The 27,929-nt window shown below is 55.3% G+C and overlaps 3 protein-coding genes across 8 annotated transcripts; all 3 read left to right on the top strand.

The window, feature by feature from the left end:
* The first annotated feature begins 13 nt into the window (after positions 1–13).
* On the top strand, positions 14–18,486 carry RNF169 (ring finger protein 169). Its single transcript, XM_074530340.1, has 6 exons — positions 14–389; positions 6,747–6,823; positions 10,181–10,327; positions 11,025–11,137; positions 11,762–11,861; positions 13,844–18,486. Exons 1-6 carry the CDS (start codon positions 14–16, stop codon positions 15,038–15,040), a joined length of 2,010 nt encoding a protein of 669 aa, XP_074386441.1. The 3' UTR covers positions 15,041–18,486.
* A 921-nt stretch (positions 18,487–19,407) lies between these two features.
* Positions 19,408–23,944, top strand: SPCS2 (signal peptidase complex subunit 2). The gene is made up of 5 exons (XM_074530404.1): positions 19,408–19,554; positions 21,002–21,085; positions 21,307–21,467; positions 22,412–22,546; positions 23,082–23,944. Exons 1-5 carry the CDS (start codon positions 19,516–19,518, stop codon positions 23,266–23,268), a joined length of 606 nt encoding a protein of 201 aa, XP_074386505.1. The 5' UTR covers positions 19,408–19,515; the 3' UTR covers positions 23,269–23,944.
* A 342-nt stretch (positions 23,945–24,286) lies between these two features.
* On the top strand, positions 24,287–27,412 carry NEU3 (neuraminidase 3). Of its 6 annotated transcripts, none has more exons than XM_074530366.1 (4): positions 24,287–24,409; positions 25,309–25,363; positions 25,453–25,695; positions 25,785–27,412. In XM_074530366.1, the coding sequence occupies exons 2-4, from the start codon at positions 25,337–25,339 to the stop codon at positions 26,727–26,729; spliced, it is 1,215 nt and encodes a 404-aa protein (XP_074386467.1). In that variant the 5' UTR covers positions 24,287–24,409; positions 25,309–25,336; the 3' UTR covers positions 26,730–27,412. The 6 variants fall into 6 exon arrangements, with proteins under 6 accessions (XP_074386467.1, XP_074386484.1, XP_074386453.1 ...); XM_074530383.1 differs by having other exon boundaries at positions 24,309–24,409; positions 25,456–25,695; positions 25,785–27,405; XM_074530352.1 differs by lacking the exon at positions 24,287–24,409 and adding an exon at positions 24,420–24,638.
* The last annotated feature ends 517 nt before the right edge of the window (positions 27,413–27,929 follow it).

The raw sequence follows: 27,929 nt of genomic DNA, 5'->3' as shown, positions 1-27,929 counted from the left end.
CCCCTCATGAATTATGCGGGGAGGGCGTGGCCGCCGCGGCCCTTCAAAGTGTGGGAAGATGGCGGCGGCGGCGGCGGGTGCCGGCGGCCGGGCCGCGGTGCGGGGGCGGCGGCGGCGGGGCCGGCCCGCGGCCCAGGAGGAGCAGGAGGCGGTGGTGCTGGCGGTGGCCGAGTGCCCGGTGTGCCGGCAGGCGCTGGTGGAGGCGGTGACGCCGCCCTGCCGCCACTCGCTCTGCCTCGCCTGCTTCCAGCGCTGCCTGCAGGGCCCGGGCCTCTGCTGCCCGCTGTGCCGCAGCCGCCTCTCCACACGGGCCCGGCGGCAGCAGGCCGAGCCCGCAGCCACCACGGCGGCCGGAGCAGCGGGCGGGGAGCAGCGGCCGCCGGAGCAAGGTGCGGCTGAGGCGGCGGCGGCGGCGGCGGCGGCACCTGCGCCCCCCCCATCCTGCACCGGGAGGGGCGGGGGGGGGCGCGGGGGCGGGGGCGTGGCCTGGGGGCGTGGCTGCCGCGGAGCCGCGGTGAGTTCGCGGGGGCTCAGGGCTCAGCCCGGGGGGCGGGGCCGCGGCGGGCGGGAGGTGCGATGAGCTCAGCCCGGGGGGCGGGGTCTCCGCGGGACGTGCCGGGAATCCGCGGGGCTGGGGGCGGGGTCTGTGCCGGGGGGCGGGGCCAGGCCCGGGGTGCGATGAGTTGGCGCGGGCTCAGCCCGAGCCGTGCGGGACCGGGCGGGGAGGGGGCACCGGGGCTGGGCCACCGTGCCCGGGCATGGGGAGGAGCCCAGGGGGGATGGAGAGCATCACCCCATGGCGGGGGTGCCGGCTGCGGGGATGTTCCCCCACTTGCTCGGGTGGTTGTGTGATGATCTTGTACCAAAAGTGAACGGTTCCAGCAGTGCTGCCAGGAGTTGGGCAGGTTTGTGCTGCGTCAAGACAGGAAGGGTTTTGCACCATGGGAAGTGCTAGTTGCTTGTTGACATAGGAAAAGTCCATCATCTCTGTGTTCATGGCTTTTAGCTGCACGTTTGCTCCCTGCCTCCAAAGCCAGATGCCTCCTCAACTCCTAGAAAACTGCTCCCTGTGTTCCCTTCAAAATAAATCCTCGTCTGAGACAGTGGCATTGCTGGAGATGCTGCTGCTGTCAGAACTCGGGGTGCCCTGGGATCTGTTGGTTGGAGAGGTGTTGCAGCAGTGCCCGGTTCAGCAGTGCTGAGGGCAGCCCTGCAGAGCACACAAGGATTTAAGCTGCAGATAAACATCCTTGTAGCCCAGCCCGTTCCTTTCCGAGCGTGTTTCTGGTCTCCCGCTCCCTGCTTGTGTCAGCACCCGCTAATTGGCTGTGGGAAGAGCTGGCAGGATGAGCTTAAACAGCTCAAATTGGTGGTTTGAACCAAGCCCACTAACCTGGAAGAGATTTAGGAAGGATTTGCTGAATCCATGAGCAGATGGGGTGTCCAGGGGGAGCTGAGCTGGGCGCTGGGAGCGGTTCCTCCGCAGGAGCTGCCCCAGTCAGTCTCTGCTCCAGGGCAGTGGTGTCAGCCGTGCTAAATGGATTCCTTGAGTGAGAGTGTCCAGCCTTGCTGCAGGAGTGCTGGGCACTGTCTGAGCTGGGCCTCTTAAAGCAGAATTAAAGTCTCTGCTTGTCCTGAGCTGTGGGAGATGTGTGTGGGACAAAGGGGAGTGGCTTCTCACTGGGTTTAGATGGGATATTGGGATGAAGCTCTTCCCTGTAAAGGTGCCCAGAGCAGCTGTGGCTGCCCCTGGATCCCTTCAGTGTCCAAGGCCTGGCTGGATGGGGTTTGGAGCAGCCTGGGACAGTGGAAAGCTCATGGCAAGGGGTGGGATGAGGTGATCTGTACAGTCCCTGCATCTGCTCCCTGTGCTCCTCACTGAGCCAGCATTCTCACCATGGAGACACTGGTTAAGCCTGCTTTCCCTGCCTTAAATCCAGCAGCCTGCCTCCCAAACACCTTGTCCTTGCTCAGGAGGGGTTTCCAGGGATAGCTGCTTCCCAGGAACCAAGGAGGGGCTGTCCCTGTCGTTCCTCCTCCTTGCCCTGCCTGAAGGGATGGGTGACATTGGCTCCCCAGCCTCACAAACCTGTCCCAGTCACCATGGCCTTATCAATGGATGTGTCATGTGTATATTTATATATTTGTTTATCAGTGTCTGTAGCCCTTGAGAGGGGACAGCAAAGGCAGCAGAGCCCAGCTCATCCCAGTGGTGCCCAGGGCCAGGACACAAGGCAAAGGACACAAACTGAAACACTGGCCATGAGAAAAATACCTTTTCCTGTGAGCGTGGGAAGCGCTGGCACGACTTGCTCAGGGTGTTTGTGGAGTTTCCATCCTCAGGGAGAGTCAAATCCCAATTGGACATGGACCTGGGCAGCCTGGCTGGGTCTCCAGAGGTCTTTGCAACGTCAGTTATTATGTGATTCTGTTATCAAACACTGATTAAGCTCAGGTATTTAATTAAATTACCTAAAATGTGCAAAATCTTTAAAACTGCTCGGTATGGCCACTTGACATACCCTTGATGATTCCAGCTTGAACCGGCTCATTAATCATGGTTTCATGTCCCAGTTTTCCTCATTCCCTTTGGGATTCTCCCATGGCAGTGGCTGCAGGAGCCCTCAGACCCTGCCTGAGGCTGGGATTCTGCCCCAGGTGACCAGGTGGGTGTAAAGTCCAAGTCCTTGTCACAGCACGGACAGAAACCAGCAGGGACACGCTCTCAGTGCCCGCGTTGTGCCTTGGCATGGGCTGGGCTTGCCGGCAGCTCCTGGGAGCCTGCTTGCCCAGGAGCTGCCCTGCTGCCTTCAGCCTGCCCCAGCTGCTGCCCCAGTGTCCCACGGGTCCCACCTCCTCTGTGGGCATCCCCAGGTTCCTGGGAGAGCTGTTGCACGGCCAGACTGGAGCTGGAGCTGCAGGGCTGGCTGCAGTGCTCTGCTATTGGAACAGTTGCCTGCTGGGGTCCTTGGAAGGCAGAGAGGGGCAGCAGATGGGAGGCTGGCAGGCTGCTGGAGGATCCAGTTGGCCGAGGAGAAGGAACAGGATGTGTTTGCAGCGAGGTGCTCAGCCTGGTTGGGGAGAGAAGGAGTGCATTGCCCTTTCAGAGTCAGGTTTCTCCTGTTTCTCCCTGCCCAGCAGCAGTGCACAGCAGTCCCAGCTGAGCCCGTGCAGGAGGGGTGCTGTGTTTTTGCCAGCCTTGTAAAACGACTTCCCCCTCCTTCCTCACAGTCCTTTTTTGGCAGTGGTTTTCCCCTTTCCCCGCTGGACCAAACCAGTCTGGGTCTTGAGCATTTCCTGGTGATTCCTTGAGTTCCTGTTGTTGCTGTTGTTCTGCAGCCTGTCACTGGCTGGTTTTTTGTCTCAAGACCACAGTGCTGCAAGTTTGGAAGTGGCAATCCCAAAGAAGCCTTTCCCTGTCTCGGGAAAAGCAGTGATTTGCTCAAGCTGGTTAAAACTGACCCCATCCCTGTTTTCCTCCTTGTCACAGTGTTGTACTGCTGGTGGGATGAGTTAAGTTTAAGGTTTCCTGGGAAGATAGAGAGGGTGCCTCTCTGGGGCAGTAACTGTGCTGTGGGGCTGTCAGAGGGCTTGCACCTCCATCTCCTTCCTCGTGTCCTCTCTCCAGCACTCCACAATACCTAAATTATTTTTAATCTGATGAAGAGAGTGATTAAGGCCAGACCCAGAGCTAGCCCCAGTGGTCACTGTGAGAGGCATGGCAGTGGATCATTAACTCTTGGAAAATAATTTTCCAGTCAAGTAGTGCTTACACCTGTGCCAGGGTCAGAAAATCCCTAACTTCTTGGTTTGTGTTTTGAAAACATTTAAGATTTCATCCTCAGCTGCAGGAGTTAGAAGGAAAAGTGGTGAAAACCTGGAGGGAAATGGAAGCTGCAGAGCCTGCAGAAAGTTTCCATGGAGCTGGGGGCGAGGGGGACTGGCTGCTGCTGCTGCTGGGGGCAGAGCTGGCACTTGCCCCATGGCATGGGTTTGGCAGAGCCCAGGAGCCTCTCAAGGACAGACAGGGAACCAGGGGGTTCTCAATCGAGTTCATGTTTACTCTCAGTCACCCCATGTTGCTGAATTCGCCAGATGGAGGTTTCTGGATCTTTTGCCAGTAAATACAAAACGTGCTGGTCAGGAGCGCAGCTCCACAGGGATGGTGTGTGTGTGCAAGACACACTTGAGAGCTGGTGTGGAAAGAGGGACTCACTCAAGGGGATGGAGGCTGCAAGTCAGATGCCTCTTATAAAGAAAACCAGTGTTAAATAATTAGAAGATCTTTTGTCCTCTCAAATGGTGCAGAAATCAGTTGTTTTTTCCAAGACTGAGCACAATAGGATGCAGCTCTTGCCTGCCAGCAGGAAAAAGCAGGATGCCAGGTTTGATCTGCCACCAGGACTGTTTCAGTGCTGTCCCCAGGCTGGGAAGGAGCATCCCAGCAGAGTCAGCTTCATTCAGGAGCCACTTGTGCTGACCCACAGATCACTCGAGAGGAAGGGCAAGCAGGGGATTTGCTGCAAAATCCAGTAAAAACCCTTTTCTTCATGGTTTTGCCTGCTTTGCTGTTGTCCTAGAGGGAGGTGGCACCAGGTGACCCACAGTAGTCCCTGCCAGCCTGGCCCATTCTGGAGTTCTGTGGAATGCAGATGTACATCTTTGCATACATTTTTGTTTCCATCTCTTCTGTACAGAGTTGTAAATTTGGGGGCTCATCTCTCTTTGATCCATCTGTAAATTAGACAAGTGGGTGCATAAAGATTGATAAAGTTGCCTCCACCTGGTGTTGGACCCCTTTAGCTCAACCTCCACAACTTAGACATAAATGTTATTCCATTATTTAAAATTTCCTCAGCTTGCTGACCCCAAGTGAGAAGTGAGAGCATGGACGTGGCTCATCTTTGCTGCTGCGTGTTTCCCTGGGGTTAGCTTGTGCCCTGGAGGGGAAAACTCCACTTTTTTAGCTCTGGAGACAAGCCTTAAACACTGAAGAGTAATTGCAGCGTGCTGCAGGCGAGTTACAGATTGCTGCTGCTCCTGGGACTGTCTCCGTGGCAATCTCAGCCTGATAAAGTTCACAAAGAGCTGGAACCGCTCAAGGCCACAATTGAAAAAACATTTTGGGAAGCCGGTGGAAGGTTTCCAGCGTGCCTGGTTGCAGGAGCAGGGAATGCAGCCTGGCCTCCCCAGCGCCAGCATCACTGGGGATTTTTAGCACGTGTGTAGGGACACTTGGGGTGTTGCCCTTTAGGAACCAGCCTGGCTCGTGCAGGCGTGTGAGTACCAGGAAACAGCAGCTGGTTTATGAGAAAAAAGGCTTTATGGTCTGTTTGCTTACCTGAGATTGTTGGTTCACCCCGCTGCCGTTTGTACCTGGCATCTGGAGGCAGAGAGAGCCAAGGGGAAGCTCTGTGAGGGGGCTCAGCTGCAGAGAAGGAGGCCCAGGGGGGACAGGACCCTGCCCAGGTCCCTGGCAGGAGGGCACAGCTGGGCAGGGGCTCTGGGCTCTGCTGCCAGGGAGCAGGGACAGGACAAGAGCAAACAGCCTCCAGGGATGTTCACTTTGGGAAACAGGAGGAATTTCCTCACTGAAAGGGGGGTCGGGCATTGCCTGGGGAGGTGCTGCACTCCCATCCCTGGAGGTGTCCGAGAACAACTTTGGATGGGGCACTCAGTGCTCTGGCCTGGGTGACAAGGTGGGATTGGTCACAGATTGGACTCAACGGCCTCAGATGTCTTTCCCAGCCTAAATAATCTTGGGATTCTGTAAAAATGTGTTGGAGCTACTGGTTTATATCCTTTAATTTTTTCAGGGTGGGGAAAGGAAGCACCCCTGATGTTTCCTCCCTGCCCAAACCTGCTCCATCCTGACAGCAGCACGTTGGGATGATGAGCTGTGCTGCACCCTGCCTGGAACACCGACATGGATTGAGCCAGGATCATTGTCCAGGGGTTGTTGTTTTGTTCTGCTTGTTCCCTTTGCCTCCAGGCTGCTCCAGCCGAAGTGCAGCTTGCCCAGACTTGCACTGCACGGAAGTGGGAGGGAGCTTTGAGGCTGAAACAAGCAAGGGACTCCTTTGGGAGTGAGAGACTCCGGGGATGGAAGCTGAGCCGTGACCCTGTGCCAGTGTGCTTTTGGCTTCTGGCCTCCCGAGGGGAAAGGGAGGAAGTGGGAGCAGGACAGGAACCTGTGCCAGACAGAGCATCCTGCCCTCAAACCCCTGCTCTGGGAGTGCCTGCAAGCAGGAGAAGGGCTGTGCTTCCTCTGGGACGGCAGTGCAGGAGCTGCAGGGGCATGAGGAGAAGGAATTCTGGGCATTCTGGGCCTGCAGCAGGCACCTGAAGCTGGCTTTGCTCCTGGGACCCAGACTCCCTGTGCCCGAAGCCTGGGTTTATTCCCAGGACTCAGATTCCCTGAGACATCCCCGGGCTGTTCCACAGCCCTGTGTTTACATCCTCCCAGTGCTCCCTGATTGCTTAACTGCTTGTCAAGGACTCTTGAGAATCTCACAGGAAACTCGGGAAGTGCAAAGTGGGATTGCTGGGCCGTCTCCTCCCGAGGTTTCTGTGTGTTAAACAGAGCTGTGATAGCAGGGGCAGAGAATAAACAGCTGGGGTTGGAAAAAGTGCTGCAGAAGCTCTTGTGCAGCCTCTGGGGATCTCACCCTTTTTGGGAAATAATGGCCAGCACCAGTTATCCTACACTAAAAAATAATTCTTTTTTTTTTCCCTTTTCTTTCCAGACTTTATATTCAGAGCACCCATTAAATTAAGCAAAACAGGAGAGCTCCGAGAAGAATATGAAAGCCAGCTGAGGAAGGTCAGTATTTGTGGGTAATTGTGGTTTTTCTTCCAGAACAACTTGGATTTCCTGCAGGAATGCCATCCTACCTGTAGGGAAACCTGAAGGGCTCTTTTTTCCTCTTCTCTAACAAAGCTCATTTATTCTCTTTACACTGTTCAGCCAGTTCAGGAAATGGCTGTAATTGAGCATGTAGAAGCCAAATTTTGCTGTCTTAGTCTGCCTTCTAGAACATGGAAATGTACCTTCTTTGGAGTGTTTGGTTGTGGATGTAATTCCATCAAGCCTTTTGCAGCATGAGGCATCTCCTTCTTCTCAAACCTCCTTCTCCTCAAAAGCAAACTATTCCAAACTAGAGCTTTCTCTTTTTTTTAGCCAATAGTGAAATGTCTTTTAAAACAGCCTTGTCTGCAAAAAGATACCATGTGCAGTCCAGTGCCAGCCCTTCTCCCTTCCCTTCCAGTCAGGAAATACTTGACCATGTTTCCAGCATTTGGGCATGTTTTTGTCTTGTTCTCCTTCAGCCTGCTGCCTTCCTCTTCTCGCCCCCTGGCAGATGGGAGATGGGTTCCTTCCCCCTGGCAGCTTAAACTTGGTTTTTGTGAAGCTCAGCTGAAAGAGCCCTGTGGGAGGAGAGTCTGAGAGTCGTCATCTCAGAGGAAATGGCAGTGAGATTTGGCTGGTACCAGGACAGCTGACGATGCAGTCACACTGTTTCCTTGTTCACAGAATCAGAATGGAATCACAGCATCATTTAAACAAGGGAAAAGCCCTCACTTGTTACCTGGGGTGAGAGACTGGCTCTCACCAGGCTCTGCCCTCCTGTCAGGAAGCTGTAGGGAAGCTGATCTGAAAATTGTCACTGTTGCTACTTATCAAGAGTTTCTTGGCATCTCTGAACTTCTGAATCAGGGAGCACTCAGGTTTGGGAATCTAAGCTTGGATAGGATTTGGTTTCCTTCCCTGTCTCAAGACACAGGGTTTGATCCCAGCTCCCCTGCCCATGGAATGGGGAAAACCTGGGCTTTCCTCCTGAGGAAGGGACAGGAGCATTTCCAAACCTTTTTACATCTCCCAGATGTGAGTTGTTTTACATATCTGAACTCCTGACCCGCTTCCCCCCTTTTTGCAGTTGAAAACAAAGTGGAACCATAATTATGTACTGAAAAGATTTTGTTTGACATGGATTATCTCATAGCTGAATTTTCTCAGCTGCCTTTCAGAATGAGATAGATCTTTGCTGTCTGTGCAGGACAGCAGGATTGGGTTTTCCTCTTTTGCGCCCTTGGTGCTCTTGCAATTTTTGTTTTCCCAGAGGAGTTTGTCATTTCTGTGCACTCAAACCCTCACTCACCCTGTCCGGCTGTCTTTGCCTCTATCACAAGCCAGTCTGTAGCTTGTGAGCACACACAGAGTGGGAGGGCAGCTCCCACCTGAGGCATGTGCTGACGTGCAGCCTCCGGAGCCTCGGACCTGGGCAGTCCTGCGGGGACAGGAGCGACCAACCGTGAGTTTGCCCAGCTTTGGGAATTAATATTGGTGTCAGGAGTGTGTTTCTGAGTGAGCACTTAGCCATTGCTTGTACAGCATTTTCCCCCTGCAGCCGCAGTATCAAAAGGACTGAAATGTGTTTTCTGATAACTGTGCTGTTCACAGCAGCTGTTGGTGCTGCATCCAGTATTTCAGAGATGCTGCTCAGGTAACAGGAGGTCCTGCTCCCAGGAACAGAGAGACACATGTCTCCCACGTGTTTTACACTATTTTGGTTCAGTTTCTTGTCCTCCTGTCCCAGCACAGCATCGCCATGTCTGGAAGGAAATTCTCTGGGAGACAATTTACATTAAGGCTACTTCAAATTATTATTTCTGAAATTAGTACAGATTTTATCATTGGAGTTTGATTTTGCTTGCAGCCTTAACTCTGGACCTAAATTCTTTTCTTTATTCTATTAATTAGGATGAGGATCCTGTTGTTGCCTTTTTGACTTTACTATCAGCAAAGCTTGGGTTGTCGCCTCACACTTTCCCCAAAATCCTTAAATATTCCTGTGTGTTGTTACATATTCTCCTGTCTCTTGATTTTATAATTTAGCCAGAAAAGTGAATTTTTCCACATAACTTTCTTCCACATGAGGAATGCAGAAGGGACACGAGTGCTGGGTGGTATTTCAGCCAGCCCGAAAAAATATAAATCTTTATGATAAACCTTGGTGTGAATTTGTTTTTCAGATACTTCCAAAAAGGCAGAAATACTGTTGGCTTAGAGCAGGCTATTCATCATGTCTGCATCATGTGGTCACAATCTATGTTAGTCAGACTCTGTTGTAGTTATTGCTTGAGATTATTAATAGATGAGGAATTTAAAGATACATCTTAAAACAGCTCTGAGCAAGGAGTCAAACCGGTCTTTGAAAATATTTGCTGAACACCCACAATCAGCCAAACAGGGGAGTTTTTCCTCCTTGTTTTCCTCCTTGTTTCTCTCTTCCTCATCTCTGGGAGCTTGGATTCAGTAGGATTTGGGTCTTTGCCAGTTTGAAAATCACAATGTGCTTTTCCTGTAATGCCTCGTGGACTCTGATTTCTTTGTCATCTTATGTCCATACTTCTGAGGTTTTCCCTTCCTCCAGCAGGGAAGAAAAACACTAAATATTTTTGGAAGAAGTTGTTGCTGCCTTGTTGAGTTAGGGAGCTTCCTAAGCACCTGAGATGCCTATGGCCAAATATGAGGAAAAGCCCGGGGATAAGAGTTCCTGGGGCTGTGGTTCATGAGCAGGACAAAGAGGGGTCAGTCAGAGGTGTGGATAACTTCAGGGTGGAGGGGGAAGGAGGGAGGCTCTGTTCTGTGTACAGATGGATGGAGACAATTCCTGGGCTGTGTCTAGGCTGAGGAAGGGGCAAGGCACAGGCTGGGAATGCTGCATTCACCTTTTATTTTAGATGCTGCTGCTTGTGTGTCTGACAAACTGTGTGTGCTGCGTGTCAGGGAGGCTAAAACTGGAATATCACAGCTTGCTTGAAACTGGTGTTGCACATTTTTATGTGTAGTGTGATCACCTACAAGCAGAGAAGAGCTTTTGTCTCTCTGTTTTAGAAAATACAGGGGCAGGGAAGGCTTTGTCCAGCCCTGGGCCTCGCGGTGCCTTTGTTGTTTTGCAAAGAAGATAAAATCCATGGTTCTTATGTATAAAACATAAATGTGGCATAGAAGCAAACCAGTCTTCTCATTATTGTGAGAGAGAGGCAGTGGCTCTAGCCTGGAGCGGAGAAATGAAGGCACAAAATTAAGTGATGGGACCAAACTCTTGGTCTTTCCAGTCTCTAAGTGCAGGACTTCAGATGATAACTACTCTACCTCTTTTGTCCTTATTTCCAGCTGAGAGAGGAAAAGCTACAAGAAGAAAAGACGTCTGAGGATCTGATTCACAAGTTCATCCTAGATGACATGGACATAGGGAAAAGAAAAATGGAGGAGCAGCAGAAAAAAGATGAATCTGTAGTGCTGAAAGGGAACCAGGACTGTGTAAGTGAGCTCATGCTTCTCCTTCCTGCCCACATGTCAAAATTTTCATTCTTTGGCTTTCCAGGATTCCTTGATGGAGTTTCTGTAGTTTATGAAGGCTCTGAGCTGGCAGATTACAAAGATCCTTGTTAATGAGAACTGTGTTCTAAGGTCTGCTATGACTGCAGATGTTCCTCTAGAGGTTTCTGTCCCCCTTTTTACCCTCTGCTGTGACTCCTGCTGACACAGCAGATCCCCACAGCTTGGGGGATACCCTTGGTCTTCAGGCTTGCATGCATTTCCAGAGTATTTCTCCATGAATCTTCTGCAATGGAATTGTACAACTGAAGTTCACCACATTCTTCATGCTGACTTCTGCCTATTTCCCATTTCATTTGGGAGGCACTGCAGGAAATGCTCTTAAAATTTCCACTTGATAGGCTGGCCCATGGGGGCTGAGTAACCAACACCCTGCAGTAACCTCTATTGTAGAATTGTCCCACATTTTCTTGATCAATAAATTACCTTTGTTGGATCACTAACAGCTATGTATAGGAGCTATGTGCTTGTTTTTGTATTTTTTATGCCTTATGTCCTGTCAGTATAACCAGAAATGGGGGATGTGGGGATCTTTAACCCTTTTGCAAGACAGAGCTTTATTTTCCAAGTTATTCTCTCTGTTGTGCGTGTCAGCTAACTGTTCCTTGATTGACTTCAGTTTCCGGAGCGTCTCTCGGACTCGGAGAACGAGGAACCATTCCAGGGCAAGCAAACACACCGCTCAGCTTTTGTTTCCAAGACCAGCGCTTACTCCTTTGCTTTCCTTTCAGGGTAAGAGGCTGAGATTTTGTTTAATGTCCTTTAAAAATGTTCTTCTGACTTGTTTTAAACACAGCTGGCATGCTCTGATTCAAATGGTGGTTCCAATCTAAAATAAGTGATTTTTTTTTCCTGGAATTTTAGAGCAGACTCTTCACAGAATGTGGTGTCTGTCTGATTCCTTCCTACCTGGAAGTTAAGGAAGTTAATGTTCATCCCATGAAGGGGAAAAAATCATTGCCTGTAGGTTTAAACCATTAGCAATCAGAATTCTTCAGGGGGAACTCAGGAGTGCTGGTTCCCTTGTGCAGCAGGGTATGAAGGGATAGCCCCAAACTCCCTGGGAAGCTGCTGCCTGGCACAGTGGAAGCAGCTGAATAAGCAGGTGTGTTCCCAGGTGGGAAGCAGAGGGGCCTCAGTTCATCATGGCCCTGGGCAGGGGTGTCCATGAAACCCTGCTGGGTTTCCTGCAGAGCAGCACTCTGCTGCCAATCCAGGGCTCCTGGATCCCTTTCCCCGAGGGCAGGGGAGGTGCCTCTGCCAGCCAGGGCTGATGCCTCTCCCACGGGGAGCAGCTGCCAGGGCTGCTGAGCTGGCTGTTCCCAGGGTTCCTGTTCTCACCCTTCTGCTTTTCAGGAATTTAACCTCCAAGGTGGAGAGGAGCCGGAGCTGCAACGACACCATTCAGGAGAGATCCAAGAGCAGGCAGAGGTCAGCCCCAGCCACCAAAGCCAAGGTACAGGCAGCGTGTGGAAACAGGTTCCTGTGTGTAAACGTTCTTATCTGAGGTTACACAGCTCCAGTAATCTGGAGATATCAAATATGGGCTTTGTGGCCCTGTTATCGCCCTGGGGCCAATCACCTCCTTGTGGCTCCCAATAAAACCTGCTGGGTTAGGAGTTACTAAACAGAAAAGCAGACAGGTGTCAGGGTTCTTGTGTATCGTTTGAGGCTAATTGGAATTTGAAAGGGTTCTCATCAGGCTTTTGTTTTGTGATTCATTTTCTTTTCAAGGCTGACTCCCCAGCCAGGTAAAGAAAAATCTTTTAGAAAGTTAGGAAAATAATCCTCTCTTCCTTTCCCTTTCTCTCCAAAGCTGTTTGAACAGAGCAAAACTCATTGCTTTCCTGACATCAGGAAGATACATAGAAGATAAAAAGGCCTGGTCCTCATGGGATCCCAGGATGGTTTGGGTTGGAAGGGAGCTTAAAGCTCATCCAACCCCCTGCCCTGGGCAGGGACACCTTCCCCTATCCCAGAGTGCTCCAGGCCCCATCCAGCCTGGCCTTGACTCCTTTGAGGATGGGACAGCCCCCAGCTGCTCGTGCTAGGATGTTCCCCCTCCTCATGCTGACACCCCTCCTTCCTGGGATCAGTTTCATCCCTGATGGAGAAGGAGAGGGTTCAGGTCCAGAGACGCCTTGAGGAGCAGAGACCTGTGCAGTCTGCCACCTGAGCTGCTGGGAGCTGGACTGAGCCCAGAGTGAGCAGCCATGGCTTACCTTCCCCCCAGGACTGACTTCTTTTTAAGAGAATGCCTTATGGACATGACCAATTAGATTTCCAGTACAGGTTATTCCAAAGGCTTATTTTGACCTTAAAATAACTGAGTAGAAAAAAAATTCTTTTGGACTAAGCATGGAAAGGCTTTTATTGTACACACCAGCCACTGGATAAAAATATTTCATCTCAGTCTAAGAAGAAGACAATTTGCAGTTGTGTGTGTTGTTGCCTCTCTGATTTATTTGAGCCAGGACTATGCCCAAGTGCAGCAGCATTCAGGGACTGTGTTAGAGATGACAAGAAACATTGCTCTTAATCAGAGAATCAGTCGGGTTCAAAGAGACCTTCAGGGCCATCAAGTCAACACAGCACCAGCACAATCTCCCCTAACCCACATCCCCAGGGGCCACATCCAGGTGCCTCTTATATCTGGGCCAAGTCCTTACTCTTTCTCTCCCACAGCTTGGAAGGGAGCAAAAAATAATTTGGAGATCATTTCCCTTGAGGAGCGTGGTTCCTTCAGCCAGGGTGGTGCAGTGCTTCCTGGCTTCTCCTTGTCTTCACAGAATCATCCAGGTTGGGAGAGACCTTTAAGGTCATCTAGTGCAGCCATCAACACCACTAAGTGGGCAGGTTTATCCAGGTAAAGAGAAAACACATTTCAAGGCCAGGCTGGACAGGGCTTGTAGGAATCTGGTCTAGTGGAAGCCAGTGGAGAACTATTCCCTGCCCATGGAAGAGGGTGCAATGAGATGGACTTTAAAGCCACTCCTCACCCAAACCTTCCTGTGGCTGTGGGATTTTGCCATCAGAGTGGCTGTTACCTGTGGCAAGAGCAGCTCTTGGACTGAAATAAATTGGACACCCCGATTCTGCTGGACTGAAATAGGGGTCTCCTCAAGCCAGGTGTCATAAACTCTTGGGGATCTGTTCCACACCCAAGATAGCTCAGCTACCGTAGAAGGCATAAAATCAGCAGGATGGCTTCTGTGGTAGTGTTGGAAACAAAAAGTTTTAATAAAAGGCAAAATAACAAAACTCTTTACAGAGAAAAACCCGAGCCAGGTGCAAGAGGTCCTTGCTTTGTTTATCAGCAAACCCAAAGTCTATTTGTAAAAGCCAGTATCTTTAGCCATTCACCGGTCGGTGGAACCCTTGCCATTGTTTCTTTTCCGTGCCAGTAAGCCCAGACGCGCTGCTCGTGTCGCCCTGCAGGTGCCGGCCGGCCCCGCGCCGCTGCTGGGCGTGCTGTCGTGCGCGCAGAACCACCGCTGCCTGTCGGCGCCGGAGCTGAGCGCCGAGCGGCGCCTGCTGCTCAGCGCCGCCTCCTCGCTGTCGGCGCTGCACCGCCCCGAGCGCTCCATCAGCCCCGAGAGCAACGACAGCATCTCCGAGGAGCTCAACCACTTCAAGCCCATCGTGTGCTCCCCGTGCACGCCCCCCAAGCGGCTGCCCGACGGCAGAGTGCTCAGCCCCCTCATCATCAAGTCCACCCCCAGGAACCTGAACCGCAGCCTGCAGAAGCCCACCACCTACGAGGCCAGTCCTAGGATACTGAAGAAGTGGGAGCAGATATTTCAGGAGCGTCAGATCAAAAAGACTCTCTCCAAAGCAACCCTCACGTCCTTGGCTTCGGAGCCCGGGGAGGACATCGTGGTTCCTGACATCACCAACGCCAGCAGTTGCACTAAAGAGCAGCCACAAGCGCAGGAGGATCACCTTGCACCTGACACGACGACGGGAGAGCCTCGCCCTGAGCTGGATTTCCTCCCTTCTGTCAGTGAAGTGAGGCTGGGAAGGGGCAGTGAGAAGAACGGGGGTTCGCAGGCCTCAGCCACTGATGACGGTGCTGCAGAACCAGATGTGAGATCAAACGTAACCTCCCTAAACACACGGGTGGCTGAGGCCCCCGACCTGAAGGTGAACACATTCATGGACAAGTCCTGCCTCAGCCTGGGCCCCAAAGCGCTGAGCAGGAGGCTCATGGGCATCGGCGCGTCCCTGCCCGACGGCGGCGCGCTGGCAGTGCCCCTCAAGGGCAAGAAGCAGCTGAAGTACCTGAACAACAGCGAGCTGATCAACGTGCAGAACAGCACGTGCAGCTCCGTGGAGAAGCTCCTCGGGGAGCAGGCGCCGCTGCTGCGCCGCGGCCGCAAGAGACGCTGCAAAACCAAGCACCTGGAGCACAACGGCTCCGTCAAGAGACTGAGGCACGCGGCCCCGGGGGAGGCAGCGCTGCCCCCCGAGGGCCGGGACAGCGTGGAGCAGAAGCTCCAGCAGGAGGAGGAGGACAGGAGGCTGGCCCTGCACCTGCAGCGCATTTTCGACAGCGAGAACAGGACGGTGGAGAGGCGCAGAGTGCGCGTGGACCGGTACCTGCTGCGCTCCAAGAGCACGCTGGGCGCCAAGTAGCACTGCTGGGCCACGCTGCCTTCCTGGGGCACAGTGAGCTTTATCAGATTGTCTTAGAGGAAAACTATTTTTTGCCCTACTTCACCCACGCAGTTGTTTTTTCGTTTCGGTGGTAAGACATTTCTGGGTCCAGTTCAGAGAGAAGCCAGCGTCCTTTCAGATTTAGAACAAAAAGAGAGAGAATGAGGAAAAAAAGTCCTCAGGTGCGTTGGTCTGAAGGAGCTGTCTGTGATCCCTGTGAATACACTGCAAGGCCTCCACAGGCAGGCAGGCAGGCACACCTGGGATCTCCAGGTAGCAGGGCTGTGACCGTGGGCTATGGGGACCATCCCAAGAGAAATCTGAGCTCTGCTCATAGAAATTGCCTGAGAGTCCTCTCCTCTCTGCCTGCCCCCTTTTCTCCCTCAGGCTGCATCTGGTTGTGGGGTCAGCCTCTCATCCATGCTCTGTATTTCTCCTGGGCAGTCCTAAACAGAGCCCCCCTGTATTATTTCCAGATGAATGTATCTCACTGTCTGCAGCAGCAGCACAGATCATTTGTCACTTTCTTGAAGCAGAAAGCCAAATGCAGTAGAAAGAAGGACCTGAAATAAGGATTTTACTGAAAAACCTGCCCCTGCTCCAGCTTCCAGGCTTCAGGCTCCAACCACTAAGAAAGCTCAGGTGAGTGATGCACTACAAACTTCCAGGCATGGAGCTGCGTGGAGCAGAGCTGGCTCAGAGCCTGGGCTTGGTGGAGCGGGCGTTCTCTGCCCACATGTGGCAGGCCACCCTCTGAGTGTTTCTAACCCTCTTCCGTGGATTAATTTCATGGATTATTTCCCTATTGACATAGCTCAAAAAGTTCCCTTCCATTTCAGCTGCCTTGCAGAGTATTCATGGGGACCTTTGTCTAGGGCAGGGGTTGTGGCTTTACCTGTCCTGCCCCCCTGTGCCAGGTGTGCCAGGGCTGTTCTTGGGATGAGCACAGTGCAGGGACAAACTTCCCTAGGATCCTGCGAAGGGAGGGCAGCCAGTGCTCGTGAACAGACAGATGTGGTCTAACTGCATTGCCCCATTTCCTCCCTCCATCTTCAACAGTCAAAAAGAAAACAGGAACTGGTTTTCTTTTTCACTGCAAGGACCCTGGCAGGCTTTTTTTCCCCTAATTGAACTGGATTTTAAAAAAGGAAAAAAACACAGAAAAAAAAAAAAAAAGAAAAAAGAAATCTTATATTTTATTGGGTAAAATTTATATATTTTAAATACTATATTTCAACAGATTGACACTTTTGTTTTGAGAAATCTTATAGCAATGATTCCATAATATATATCTCTATCTCTGCATCTCCTTGCCACACAAACCACTGGATGGTTCAGGCTGTACCTGGGGCTGGTGGCACCTGGCCTGCCCTGCCTTCCTCTCCTGCACCACAGCCTGGCAGGTGCTGCTGTGGGCCCCCACCAAACCTGCTCCTCTGTCCAGCTGTCAGTTAGAAGGAAATCGAGGAATCAGAGCCTTGGCTGGATCCAGAGGAGCAGCACAGAGAGAAGTAGTGATGGCCTGGGTCTGCCCTGGGAGCTCAGAGGGAAAGCCACAGCTTTAACCCGGGATCTGTGCTGGTTTTCCCAACATTTTGAGCTTCAATGTGCACTTCCCAGGTGCATTCAGATGTAGAATTCTTTTTGCAGGCCCCTTTTCTGCAGCTCATCCCTGGAGCCCCAAACAGACTTCCCTAAACAGTTTCCTTTTTTCTGGTGGTGTTCGAGGGGGTTCAGCTGGGCCTGGGCTGCTTACACCACAAAAAAACCTATTTACACGCTGAATGTATCTTTTCTTCCCCCTCTTAAAACAGATTTCACAGCCCAATGCACTATGCCAGTGTCTTAAATACCTTCTTTTGAAAAGATTTTATAAGTGTTTAGGGGTTTGTGCGTTGATTTGCTGATCCCAAATCCAAGCTGGGCAGAAGTGTAGGAGGCAGTGCCTGGGCTGGAGCTTGTCCCCAGCCCAAAAAAGCTTCATGGGACCCCCCTGCTCCCAGAACAGAGATCCCAGCTGCCCAGGCATCACGCACAGGCCATGGGACCTGCGTTCAAGGAGACCTTTGGATGTGCAATCACAGTCCTGTCCTGGAAGGGTTGCGGCGACGCAAAGCCAGGATGAATGTTCTATTAATTTAACACTCTCCAAGTCTGTGTAAGCTTGCAAAAACCAACAGAAATTGTAAATAATTACACTCAAAGGAGCAGGAGCACCCAGCCTCTCCCCTGTAAAGGTCACCTTTGCCAAAAATCATGCCAGCTGAGAAGGAAGATACCTCCTGCTGAACGGTGGATGCAGCACACGAGATCAAACCAAGTATTTATTCACGTTCCTCTGCAAGTCCTCTGCAACCCTCAGCTGCCTTCCCTCCGGGATGAAGGCATTCCTGGCTGGCTGTGGGGCAGCACGGGCATGGGAGTGTCCTCCTCCCACAGTGTCTCCTCAGGAGGGGCTGGGCTTGGCTCCCTGACAGAAGGACTGTGTCTGCCAAAGATGCACCAGCTCCCAGACAGCTGCTATCCCCCTCTGGAGCTCTGTGCCCGGGAACAGCCGTGCAGGAAGGTCTGTGCTCGGAGTCAGCCCCATGAGACAAATGAAGGAAAAGTGCCAAAAGGGATGGTGCCAGGTGATTGATTGATTGATTGATTGATTGTATGACGCTGTTGTCTATTGTCAGTATTTCTCTTCCAATGCTATTGTACATGCAGTGCACAGCAGTCACAAAGTGTAGCTTGAACAAGCGCTTCTTTCTCTGCATTTTCTCAGCGAAAGCAAAGGGGGAGATCCAAGCCTTAAAGACTCTGAGAAAACAAGCCTTTAGCAATGCTGCGAGGGCAGGACAGCCCTGGCCTGGCCCCAGTTGTCCGGCGAGGAGCTCGTCCCACGGCCGAGGGGGGCACACGAGGTGGAGCCCACCCTGTGTCCGTGGCGGAGCCCGTGGGTGTCACAGCGTGGGGCTGGGCTGATGCCCGTGTGCCACCCGCCCTGCACTGCCAGCCAGCCCTCACTGCGCACACGGAGAGCCGGGCTGGGCCTCGTGGGGAGCTCCCACAGCCCGCCCGGCACAGCTGCACCTCCCTCGGCCACGCTGTAAATCCTCGTGCTTCTGCTCCCCTGCCGGCAGAGCTCCGGCTGGCTGCGGGCTCTGCGCCGCTCCCCTGCCACAGCCCAGCCCCGTGTCACGCTCACGGACACAGGCAGTGCATGTGTGAAACGTGCCAGTGGAATGACGTGCAGGCGTCCGTCATGTCGTGGCTTCTCTTGTTGGAAACAGAGTAAACCCTGCTCGTGAAACAATTGTCACAAACCTGAAATACGCCGGCTCATGTGTACAAATAACAGTGTTTGTTCTAACAGCAACCGGGACTTGAACTGCAGGGCAAAGGCCGAGGTTCAAACAGAATAAAAACAGATTCTGACAGTGAGACTCCCTGCTTCTTGCTGTGCTTGGAAACGAGCGGGATCCTGCTGCTGCTTGTCCCTGACAGGTGACACTCCATCCAAAGGAGGTTGTGCAGTAATCGTAGAATCACAAAATCATTTGGTTGGAAAAGCTCAGAGAGCCACGTCCCCCTTCCTCTGGGGACAAACCCATTTGAACCCGAGGCTGATCTGCCAGCAGCTGGGTTTGGGCTGGGGTTAATCCAGCTGTAGGTGCCAGGGAGCCCAGCAGGCTCTGTGTGGCACCCTGGCAGAGCTGAGCCCGTGTTTCCATGCGGGCAGGAGAGGCAGGTGCTGCTCTCCCATCCTGTCCAGATCCCTGCCATCTGCTGCAGGACATGCTCAAGCTGTGCTTTCTCCACTTCCAGCTCCACTGGCACCTCCATAAAACTGATATCCTGCATCAAAGCAGCTAAATTGGATCAGCCCCAGTGGCCATCTAGCTTAGCATGGAAAACAGGGGGTTTCTTGTCACGACAGCTGTACATGAAGGGTCTGATTACGGAGGGATAAACAGCATCCTCCTCACGTGGCTCAGCCACACAACAGGGCTGCTGTATCCTGTTGGAGATCATAGATTCATGGAATAGTTAGGGCTGGAAAAGGCCTCCAAGGTCACCGAGTCACCCAGCGCTGCAAGGCCACCACTAACCCATGTCCCCAAGTGCCACATCCACACGGCTTTAAATCCCTCTAGGTGTGGGACACCACCACTGCCTACATTGGGCAGCTGTGCCAGGGCTGGGCAGCCCTTTTGGGGTCGGACGGGGCTTGGAGCAGCCTGATCCATTGGAAGGTTCGACTGGATGGGTTTTAAGGTAGCTCCCAACGCACATCCTGCGATTCCATGATGGGAGCCCCTCCTGCAGGCCACGGGTATAGCGGGCGGCACGGATGGACTGCATTTCCCAGCGTGCCGCGCGGCGCGAGTGGTCCGGACTTCCGGCCGCGCGGCCAATCAGGAGCGCCCAGGTGTCGCGGGCGGGGCGGGGGCGGAGGCGGCGAGAAGATGGCGGCCAAGAGCGGCCGGAACGGGCTCCTGGACAAGGTACGGCGGGCGGGGCTCCTCCGAGCGGCCCCCGCCCCGGCCCGGGCACCGGGCAGCGCCCCGACAGCCCCGCGGCCTCCCCCGCCCGCCCCGGGATCCACTCTCACTGCTAGGTGTCCCTCCCTCTGCCCTGGGCATCCTCAGCCCTGGGCATCCTCAGCCCTGGGCATGCCCACCCCTGAGAATCTGCCCTCAGCCCTGGGCATCCTCATCCCGGGGCATCCCCCCTCAGCCCTGAGCATGCCCATCCTTGAGCATCCCTATCCCTGAGCACCCCCATCCCTGAGAGTCCTCCCTCAGCTCTAAGCATCCCCACTCATCCCTGAGAATCCTCCCCCAGCACCCTCCCTGGTCATCCCCCTCCATGCTGTAGATGCTCGTAAAAGCAAAAAATAAATAGTGGAAAGAATTGGACCCTCTTCTCTTAGGGCAAAGGCCGTGGCTTCCAGTTAACCTGTGTGCTAATGAACCCTGGAAGGAAATGCTCCAGGAGCAGCCACCTGAAATGTTTGGTACCATACCCCGATGTGAGAGCTCTGTCCCAGTTCTCCGTGGTTTTTAGATCCTTTTGTGCCTCATAAGCCTTGTGGACACACAGTGACATTCACTGCCTCAGAATTTCCTCGTGCCAGGCCTGGGGGATAGCTGGGCTTTTCCCTGTGTGGCTGCAGGGCAAGCTGGTTGAGTTTTTGCATTGTATTTTAAAGGGGTTTTGCTCCTTCCAGAGGAGGGAAGGGAGCTCTATGGGCTGGCAGTTAGCCCATGCAGCCTGGGAGCTTCCAGAGCAGGAAAATGACAGCAGTGAAACTGAGGGTTGCTCTGCTGGCAGCTAAGATTGCAGCTCCAGTCACTGGCCCGTGTGAAATAAGGGGTGAGTTGGGATACTCAGGGCTCGGACTGGTGTGTCACCAGGCAATAATGCAGTTCAGGGGAAGGTGGGCCCTTGGAAAATGTGAATTGTTACTGGGGAGGGACCCATTCCTGCAGAAGATGTGAATGCATGTGAAGAGTGACAGAGTCCTTTGCTTTTGTTCCAGAGAATGGTTTTAACTGAAATTTCCTGTTTGTGCCTTTTAATTCTCCCCTTGTACCAAAACAGTTGGGGTTCTCCGAATTTTCCTCATCCCCCAAGAGTGTGTGTGGGGCAGTGTGGCTGGACACATCCAGAGGCAGGAATCCTGCCCAGCTGTCCCTTCCTGGGGGTGGCAGCAGGAGCAGCAAGTGAGGACACAAAACCAAACCTGCTGCCAGAGCCACATCAGCCTGTGACCAGGGGGCCGGGCTGGAACCCACCAGGAGCTGCCCAGGCAGATGTTGGGGTGACTCCCTCTGTCCAGCCAGGCTTTCCCAAGCAAGCAGCTTTGCTCTCTGCTCTGCCCCTGTCCTGCTGCTCAGGGCAGGAACAGCTTGGGATGGGATTGCCCTCACTCCACCCTTTCCATTGCAGTGGAAGATCGATGACAAGCCAGTAAAAATCGACAAGTGGGATGGTTCAGCTGTGAAAAACTCCTTGGACGACTCTGCCAAAAAGGTGGGCTCTCTCTCTGTGTCTCTGCCGAGCTGCCCCTCCTGGGTATCCCCCTGGTTTCCTTCCCTTTGTGGGGTTGGCCAGGTCTGTGGTGGCATCTCCTGTCCTGTGGTGCCTGATGCAGGCATTAACTCCCCACAAACCTGCTGCTCAGTTCCCTGTGCCCCTGGGGCTGCTCCCTTCCCAGAAGCAGCGTGGCACCTTCCTGCCCGTGTGTCCCACAGGTGCTCCTGGAGAAGTACAAGTACGTGGAGAACTTCCGTCTGATCGACGGGCGCCTCCTCATCTGCACAATCTCCTGCCTCTTTGCCATCGTGGCTCTCATCTGGGATTACCTGCACCCTTTTCCCGAATCCAAACCCGTCCTTGCCTTTTGTGTCGTCTCATATCCTTCACAGAGCCCGTCAGGGGTTTGATTTCCCACATTTTATGGATATTCCCATTTTCAGGCCTGCGGGAATTACTGTTCCTGCCGTGTGCAGATCAGCTGACAGTCAGACAGTTTTCATGTGATAGGGGAGTTCCTGCCTGTCTGGCTGTAATGCCCCTGAATTTGGGTGGTCTGAGGCACTTCCTTTTTTCTGTTCCATCCACAGTCTGGTTCCAGACACGTTTGCTTTTCCCTGACAGCACAGGTCAGACACTGAGAGGGGAAAGAGGAAACCCCTGCCTGCAGCTCTGTGCAGAGGGATCTGCTCAGGCTGGATCCGCTCCACAGCTCACCCATGAGGCTCAGCAGTGCAGAGCAGCAGTGGTGGCCGGGGCTGGGGGAATGGTTGGACTCAGTGATGTTTCCCAACCTAAACAATTCCGTGATCCTGAGGAATTTCCCTGTTCCTGCCTGTTCTGGCGGCTTTCAGAACAGATGGGTGACTTGTCTTGCAGCACTTGAAATTACTTAATTCCAGAAATGGGAAAAAGGAATTGCTCAGTCTGTGCTTAGGAGGAATGCCCAGCAACTCCTCCTGTGGCTTGTTCAGCCTCAAGTTTTCCCAGCAAATGTCAGAGAATCCCAGAGTGGTTTGGGTGGGAAGGGACCATCCATTCCCACCCCCTGCCATGGCAGGGACACTGCCACTAAACCAGGTTGCTCCAAGCCCCATCCAGCCTGGCCTTGGCACTTCCAGGGAGTGAATAACAAATTATTAAAGTTTAAATTTATGAGTTAATTTCTCATGCTGATGAAGCATCAGCCAAACTGATTCTTGTTTGCAATCAAGGTGTCATGAGAGGTGGTTGAACCACAGTGTCTGAGGGGATCCAAGCGACCCCTCTGCCTGATTTCTGCTTCTCCCTGCACCTTGCTGACTTCCTTAACTTCCCCTGCACCTATTTTGTGATGATGGGCATCCTGACCATCTATACCTCATACAAGGAGAAGAGCATTTTCCTGGTGGCGCACAGGAAGGACCCGGCGGGGATGGATCCCGACGATGTCTGGCAGCTCTCCTCCAGCCTCAAACGGTACCTGCGGCCTGGCGGGGGCACCCTGCCCTGCCTCCCCTGCCAGAGAGCGCCCCAGCACGGCCTGGCCCTCAGAGCCATCCTGCCCCGCCAGGAATGGCAGCATCCCGAGTGCTTTTCTGCCACCAGGGTTCATGTTTCATTTCTCCTTAATGCAGGGTGTAGAGGCCTTGAATTGTGTTAATTGTGAGTGCCCAGGAGGGGACCTCCAGCCTGGGGGGGGCTTCCCCTCAGACAGGAGGGGGTTTCTGTCCCCTGGGACCCTGCTCTGAGGGTTTCTGTCCCCTGGGACCCTGCTCTGAGGGTTTCTGTCCCACTGGGACCCTGCCCTGAGGGTTTCTGTCCCCTGGGACCCTGCCCGAGGGTTTCTGTCCCCTGAGACCCTGCCCTGAGGGTTTCTGTCCCCCTGGGACCCTGCCCTGAGGGTTTCTGTCCCCTGGGACCCTGCTCTGAGGGTTTCTGTCCCACTGGGAGCCTGCCCTGAGGGTTTCTGTCCCCTGGGAGCCTGCCCTGAGGTGTGTCTGCCCTCCCACAGGTTCGATGACAAGTACACCCTGAAGCTGACGTTCATCAGCGGGAAAACCAAGCAGCAGAGGGAAGCCGAGTTCACCAAGTCCATTGCCAAGTTCTTTGATAACAACGGGACGTTAGTCATGGAGGCCTACGAGCCAGAGGTGTCCAAGCTGCACGACAGCCTGGCCCTGGAGAGGAAAACAAAGTGATTTCGGAGCCCAGCCGCCTCCCAGCAGCCTGCTAAAGTAACACCAATAAAGTCAAATGGCAAAGAAAGTGAATCATGGCCTCTGTTTTTGTCCTGAAGTCCTATTCCATTTTGGATAAGCAGGAATTTTAATACTGGACCCAAGATTTGTTGCAGCTCATGGCTAAGCTTGGTCTCTGTGCCTGCCTTCCAGGCTCTGAGGCAGACTCCAAAATTGGATTTTGGGGACCCTCAGGAGGGGAAACACATCACCAATGCTGCCCCAGCGTCCCTGCGTTACCTGGCAGTGCTTTAGCACATGGCTCTGTGCCCAGGGGCCTTTTCCAATCCCACCTTTCCATTTCTGGTAGGAGTTCAGGACAAAACCCTTCTGTGAAACAACCATCCCCTCGCAAACCAGTTCGCTTTATTTTTGTATTTATCTAAGGGGGGGTAAAGGATTGTTTTATATAAAAACCTTTTATGTGTCGGGGGGGAGAATCAAATATGCTACTTCTGTGTGCTCAGCCACGAAGCTTCTCAGAAAGTGTAAAAGATTTTCCAAGCTGTGTCTGTCTGTCTGTCCTGCAGTTCCCTTCTGGCGTCTCCCATTCCACGCGTACCTTCTATAAACTGGCATTTTTTAAAAGAGAGATTTTTTTGGGTTGTTTTTTTTCAATAAAAGGGAAGAACAGATATCAGACGTGTCCTGGAGCATCTCTGGGGTGTTTCACACCTGGGGAGGGAATAATCCCAGTTCACAAAATCCTTAGAGCTGGAAGAATCCTGGCATTCCCGTGGCACCACCACAGTCTTGTCACCTGAACCCCATCCCCAGGTGCCACAGGATGAGGGTGGCTCCTCTTTTTATCTTGCAGAGCTGGTTGGGCCTGGCTGCCTCACCTCGGAGCCCCCGGACGGCCCTTGCTGGTTTTCCGGCCCTCCCTGGCCACGCCTGTCCCGCAAGGGGCAGGGACTCTCGTGGCATCCCGGGCAGGATCCTGCCTCCATCCCTCTCCCGGCTCCCTCCGCCTGCTCCGCTCCGGGGGAGAGGCTCGGGGCTCCTCGGCAGCGGCTCCCCCATCAATCTCCTCCTGCTATCCCACCGTTCCGCCTGCCCGTTCCCGGAGCGAGGAGCGCATCACCCGCTCACACCTGCACAGGTACGGCCCCTGCTGCCCGCCGGCGCCAGGCTCCGGATCCCGGCAGCTGCATCCCCGCCCGCCCAGCGCCTGACCCGGCCCCCGGCCCCGGGAGCTGCAGGAAGAGGCGGAGCGGGGCGGCCCCGGCGCGGCGGCGGCGGCAGGAGCGGGAGCGGGGTCTGCGGGGATGCGGGATGCAGGCAGGGCCGGAGCGGGGCGGCCCCGGCGCGGCGGCGGCGGCAGGAGCGGGGTCTGCGGGAATGCGGAATGCGGGGGATGCAGGAGTGCGGGGGCCGCGGCACGGAGGGGATGGGGGCGCGGTGCTTGCGAGGTGCAGGGGGGTGCAGGGGCATTGGGGCTGGGACTGAGGGAGGCACCGGGCTGTAGGGGAGCGGGCTTGGGGCTGTCGGGGGGTACACGGGGAGAATCTGGGTGCTGCAGGTGCATGGAGGCGATCGGGGCCGAAGAGGGGGCAGGACATGTGAAGGGGGATGCGCGGAGGGGGGGTCTGTCACTGGGGGGAGGCGCGGAGGGGGGGTCTGTCACTGGGGGGATGCACGGAAGGGGGATCTGTCACTGGGGGGTGCAGGGGGTTTGTGCTGTGGGCCAGCGCAGGGACACGGGGGTGCCGGTGGGATCCAGGCAGGAGGGGTGCACGGGAATGGAGGGATGCGCGGGAATGGAGGGGTGCACGGGCACAGGGACTCCGGGCCGGTGCCGCTGGGGCAGCTTAAGGCGGTGGCAGCCCGGGGGTCCCGGTGCGGGCAGGGGGTGCTCAGCCCTCGGGAGCAGCGGGAGGCGGTACCGCGGGTGAAGCAGGGGAGCCTGTGCGGCGCAGGGGAGCGGCACAGACGGGCAGGAGGGCGGGTGTGACCGCACCGAGGGGCTCTGCTCTCACCCCACTCTCCCACCCTGCTCAGGTCCCAGGGGGAACCTCAGGGCGGCACCATGTCCCAGGCCACCACCTGCCTCAAGGTGAGCCTTCATCCCTATCCCTCACTCACGGGCCGCCCCCTCCTTTGCCGGGATTTAACCCTTTACATCGGACTGTCCCACCCTTCCAGCAGCAGGGGGATGGCGAGGAGAGCCCCCCACCGCTGCCATCACCGCCAGGATCCTCGCACATTTTCCCTCCGGAGACGCTGTTCCGACAGGCAGGTGGGGTCACCTACCGCATCCCGGCCCTGCTCTACGTGCCCCCGGATGATTCCTTCCTGGCCTTTGCCGAGAAGCGCTCCTCGGCCCGGGACGAGGATGCCAAGTACCTGGTGCTGCGGCGGGGCCGCCGGCACGGCTCCTCGGTCAAGGTAAAACCCCCGCGGGCTGCAGGAGCACGAGATGGGCGCGATGCCGGGGGGCTCCCGCGGCTGAGCCCCCTTCTCCTTCCTGCCGACAGTGGGGTCCCACGGAGGAGCTGTCGGCGCTGGTGCTGCCCGGCCACCGCACCATGAGCCCCTGTCCCCTCTACGACGCCAGGAGCGGCACCGTCTTCCTCTTCTGCATCTGCGTGGAGCAGGGCAGGACGGAGCGGTGCCAGATCTGGAGCGGCTGCAGCGCCGCCCGCCTCTGCTTCGCCAGCAGCGCGGACGGCGGCCGCGGCTGGAGCGCGCTGCGGGACGTGACGGACGAGGCCATCGGCGCCGACCTGTCCCGCTGGGCCACCTTCGCCGTGGGGCCGGGCCACGGCGTGCAGCTGGACTCGGGGCGCCTGGTGGTGCCCGCCTACACCTACTACGTGCACGGCTGCCTGTGCGGGGCCCTGCGCCTGCCCTGCTTCACCCGCCAGCACTCGCTCGTCTTCTACAGCGACGACGGCGGGCGCCGCTGGCACAAGGGCGCGCTGCTGGGCGGCGAGCGGACGGGCGAGTGCCAGGTGGCGGAGATCCGCGGCGCCGGGCCGCCCGTGCTGTACTGCAGCGCCCGGGCGCCGCGGGGCTGCCGGGCCGTGGCGCTCAGCACCGACCGCGGGCTGCGCTTCGAGCGGGCGGCGCCGTGCGCGGCGCTGGGCGAGCCGCCGCGGGGCTGCCAGGGCAGCGTGGTCAGCTTCGCCCGCTCGGCCGCCGCCGGGGCGCCCTCCTGGCTGCTCTACTCGCACCCCACCGACCGGCGCCGCCGCCGCGACCTGGGCCTCTACGTGAACCCCTCGCCGCCGGACGGGGCGGGCTGGCGGCGGCCCTGGGTGCTGCACGCCGGGCCGGCCGGCTACTCCGACCTGGCCGTGTGCCCCGGCGGCCTCTTCGGCTGCTTGTTCGAGTGCGGCGCCAGCAGCGCCTGCGAGGAGATCGCCTTCTGCCTCTTCACCCTGGAGCCCTCCGGCGAGCAGGAGCTCAAGGCTCCGTAAAATAGACCCGTGTTTGTCAGCGCGGCCGCTGCTGAGCGCTCGGCAGTGCCGAGGCCTCACCAGGACATCGCATCCTGTACACATCGTGTACCTTTTATTTAATTATGTCTTTTAATCACCCGTCAGATGTTGTCGGTGACCTGCGGCAGTGGAGGGAGGATCTGCTCTGGCTTGGCCCAGGGGGATGCCAGCACAGCACAGGAAATGCTGCTGGTTATCCAAAAATCAGCATTTTTCACCTGGTAGCAGCTAAAAAGCAGAAGGTGCCAGCAAGAGCAGCTGATTCCCTCAGGAAAAAGAACCCAGGAATCTTGGTTTAGTTTAAAATATTCCAGTTCCTGTGTTCCTGCAGGTGGCAGAGGATTCCCAGTTTTTACCATTTTTTATGCTGCTTTCTTCACTTGACTGCTTTAGACTGAATTTCTCCCGGCCCCCTGGGCAAAGCGCTCGAATCTTGACTGGGGGCAAGGGGAGAGAATGTTGGGGGGTGTTTCGTTCTGCTCCATAGGGAACAGCTTGTAGCATCCCGACAGTGACAGAGACCTCACATCCCCGTGCTGCTATCAAATAAAATTCTCCCAGAACACGTGAAATCCAGTCCATACCGGGAAGATCCCAACGGGGATCTTTCTGGCCCTGCCCCAGAAAGATGCGGGATGGCCCCAAGCACGGCACCTCCCACTCCATCCTGGTGCTGTTTTGTGCAGGGAGAGGCGGGAGGCAGACAGGATGGGCAAAGATCAAATCGAGACGGGCACAGGCAGGATGTGGGCAGGGACGGGCAGGATGGGGCCAAGATGGAATGGGGACAGGCAGGATGGGGCCAGATAAGGACAGAAGGCAAAATGGGGACAGACAGGAGCGGGCAGACAGGATGAAGCCGAGGACAGCGCAGGATGGGGCCAGGAGAGAACGGGGAGAGGGGCAGGGACAGGCAGGATGAGGCTGGGGCAGGACCGGGACAGACAAGCAGGGTAGGGACAGAGGGGCAGACTGGAATGGGGACAGGGACAAGCAGGACGGGGAGCAGCCCCACACCGCCCTCCCAGCCAGCGTGGCGGATCCGGGGCCCCCCACCCCTTTTCCCCCCAAAGGCGGGGCCTCTCCGCCCCTTTTCCCCCGCTTCTCCCGGCGGCGGCGGCGGCCGGATGCGGGCGCTGGGGCTCGGGGCGCGGCTGGCACCGGGGCTGCGGGGGGCAC

This window comes from Zonotrichia albicollis, chromosome 2 (genome assembly GCF_047830755.1).
Source record: "Zonotrichia albicollis isolate bZonAlb1 chromosome 2, bZonAlb1.hap1, whole genome shotgun sequence".
Classification (NCBI taxonomy): Eukaryota; Metazoa; Chordata; class Aves; order Passeriformes; family Passerellidae; genus Zonotrichia; species Zonotrichia albicollis.
This window is presented reverse-complemented; position numbering and strand designations above follow the sequence as displayed.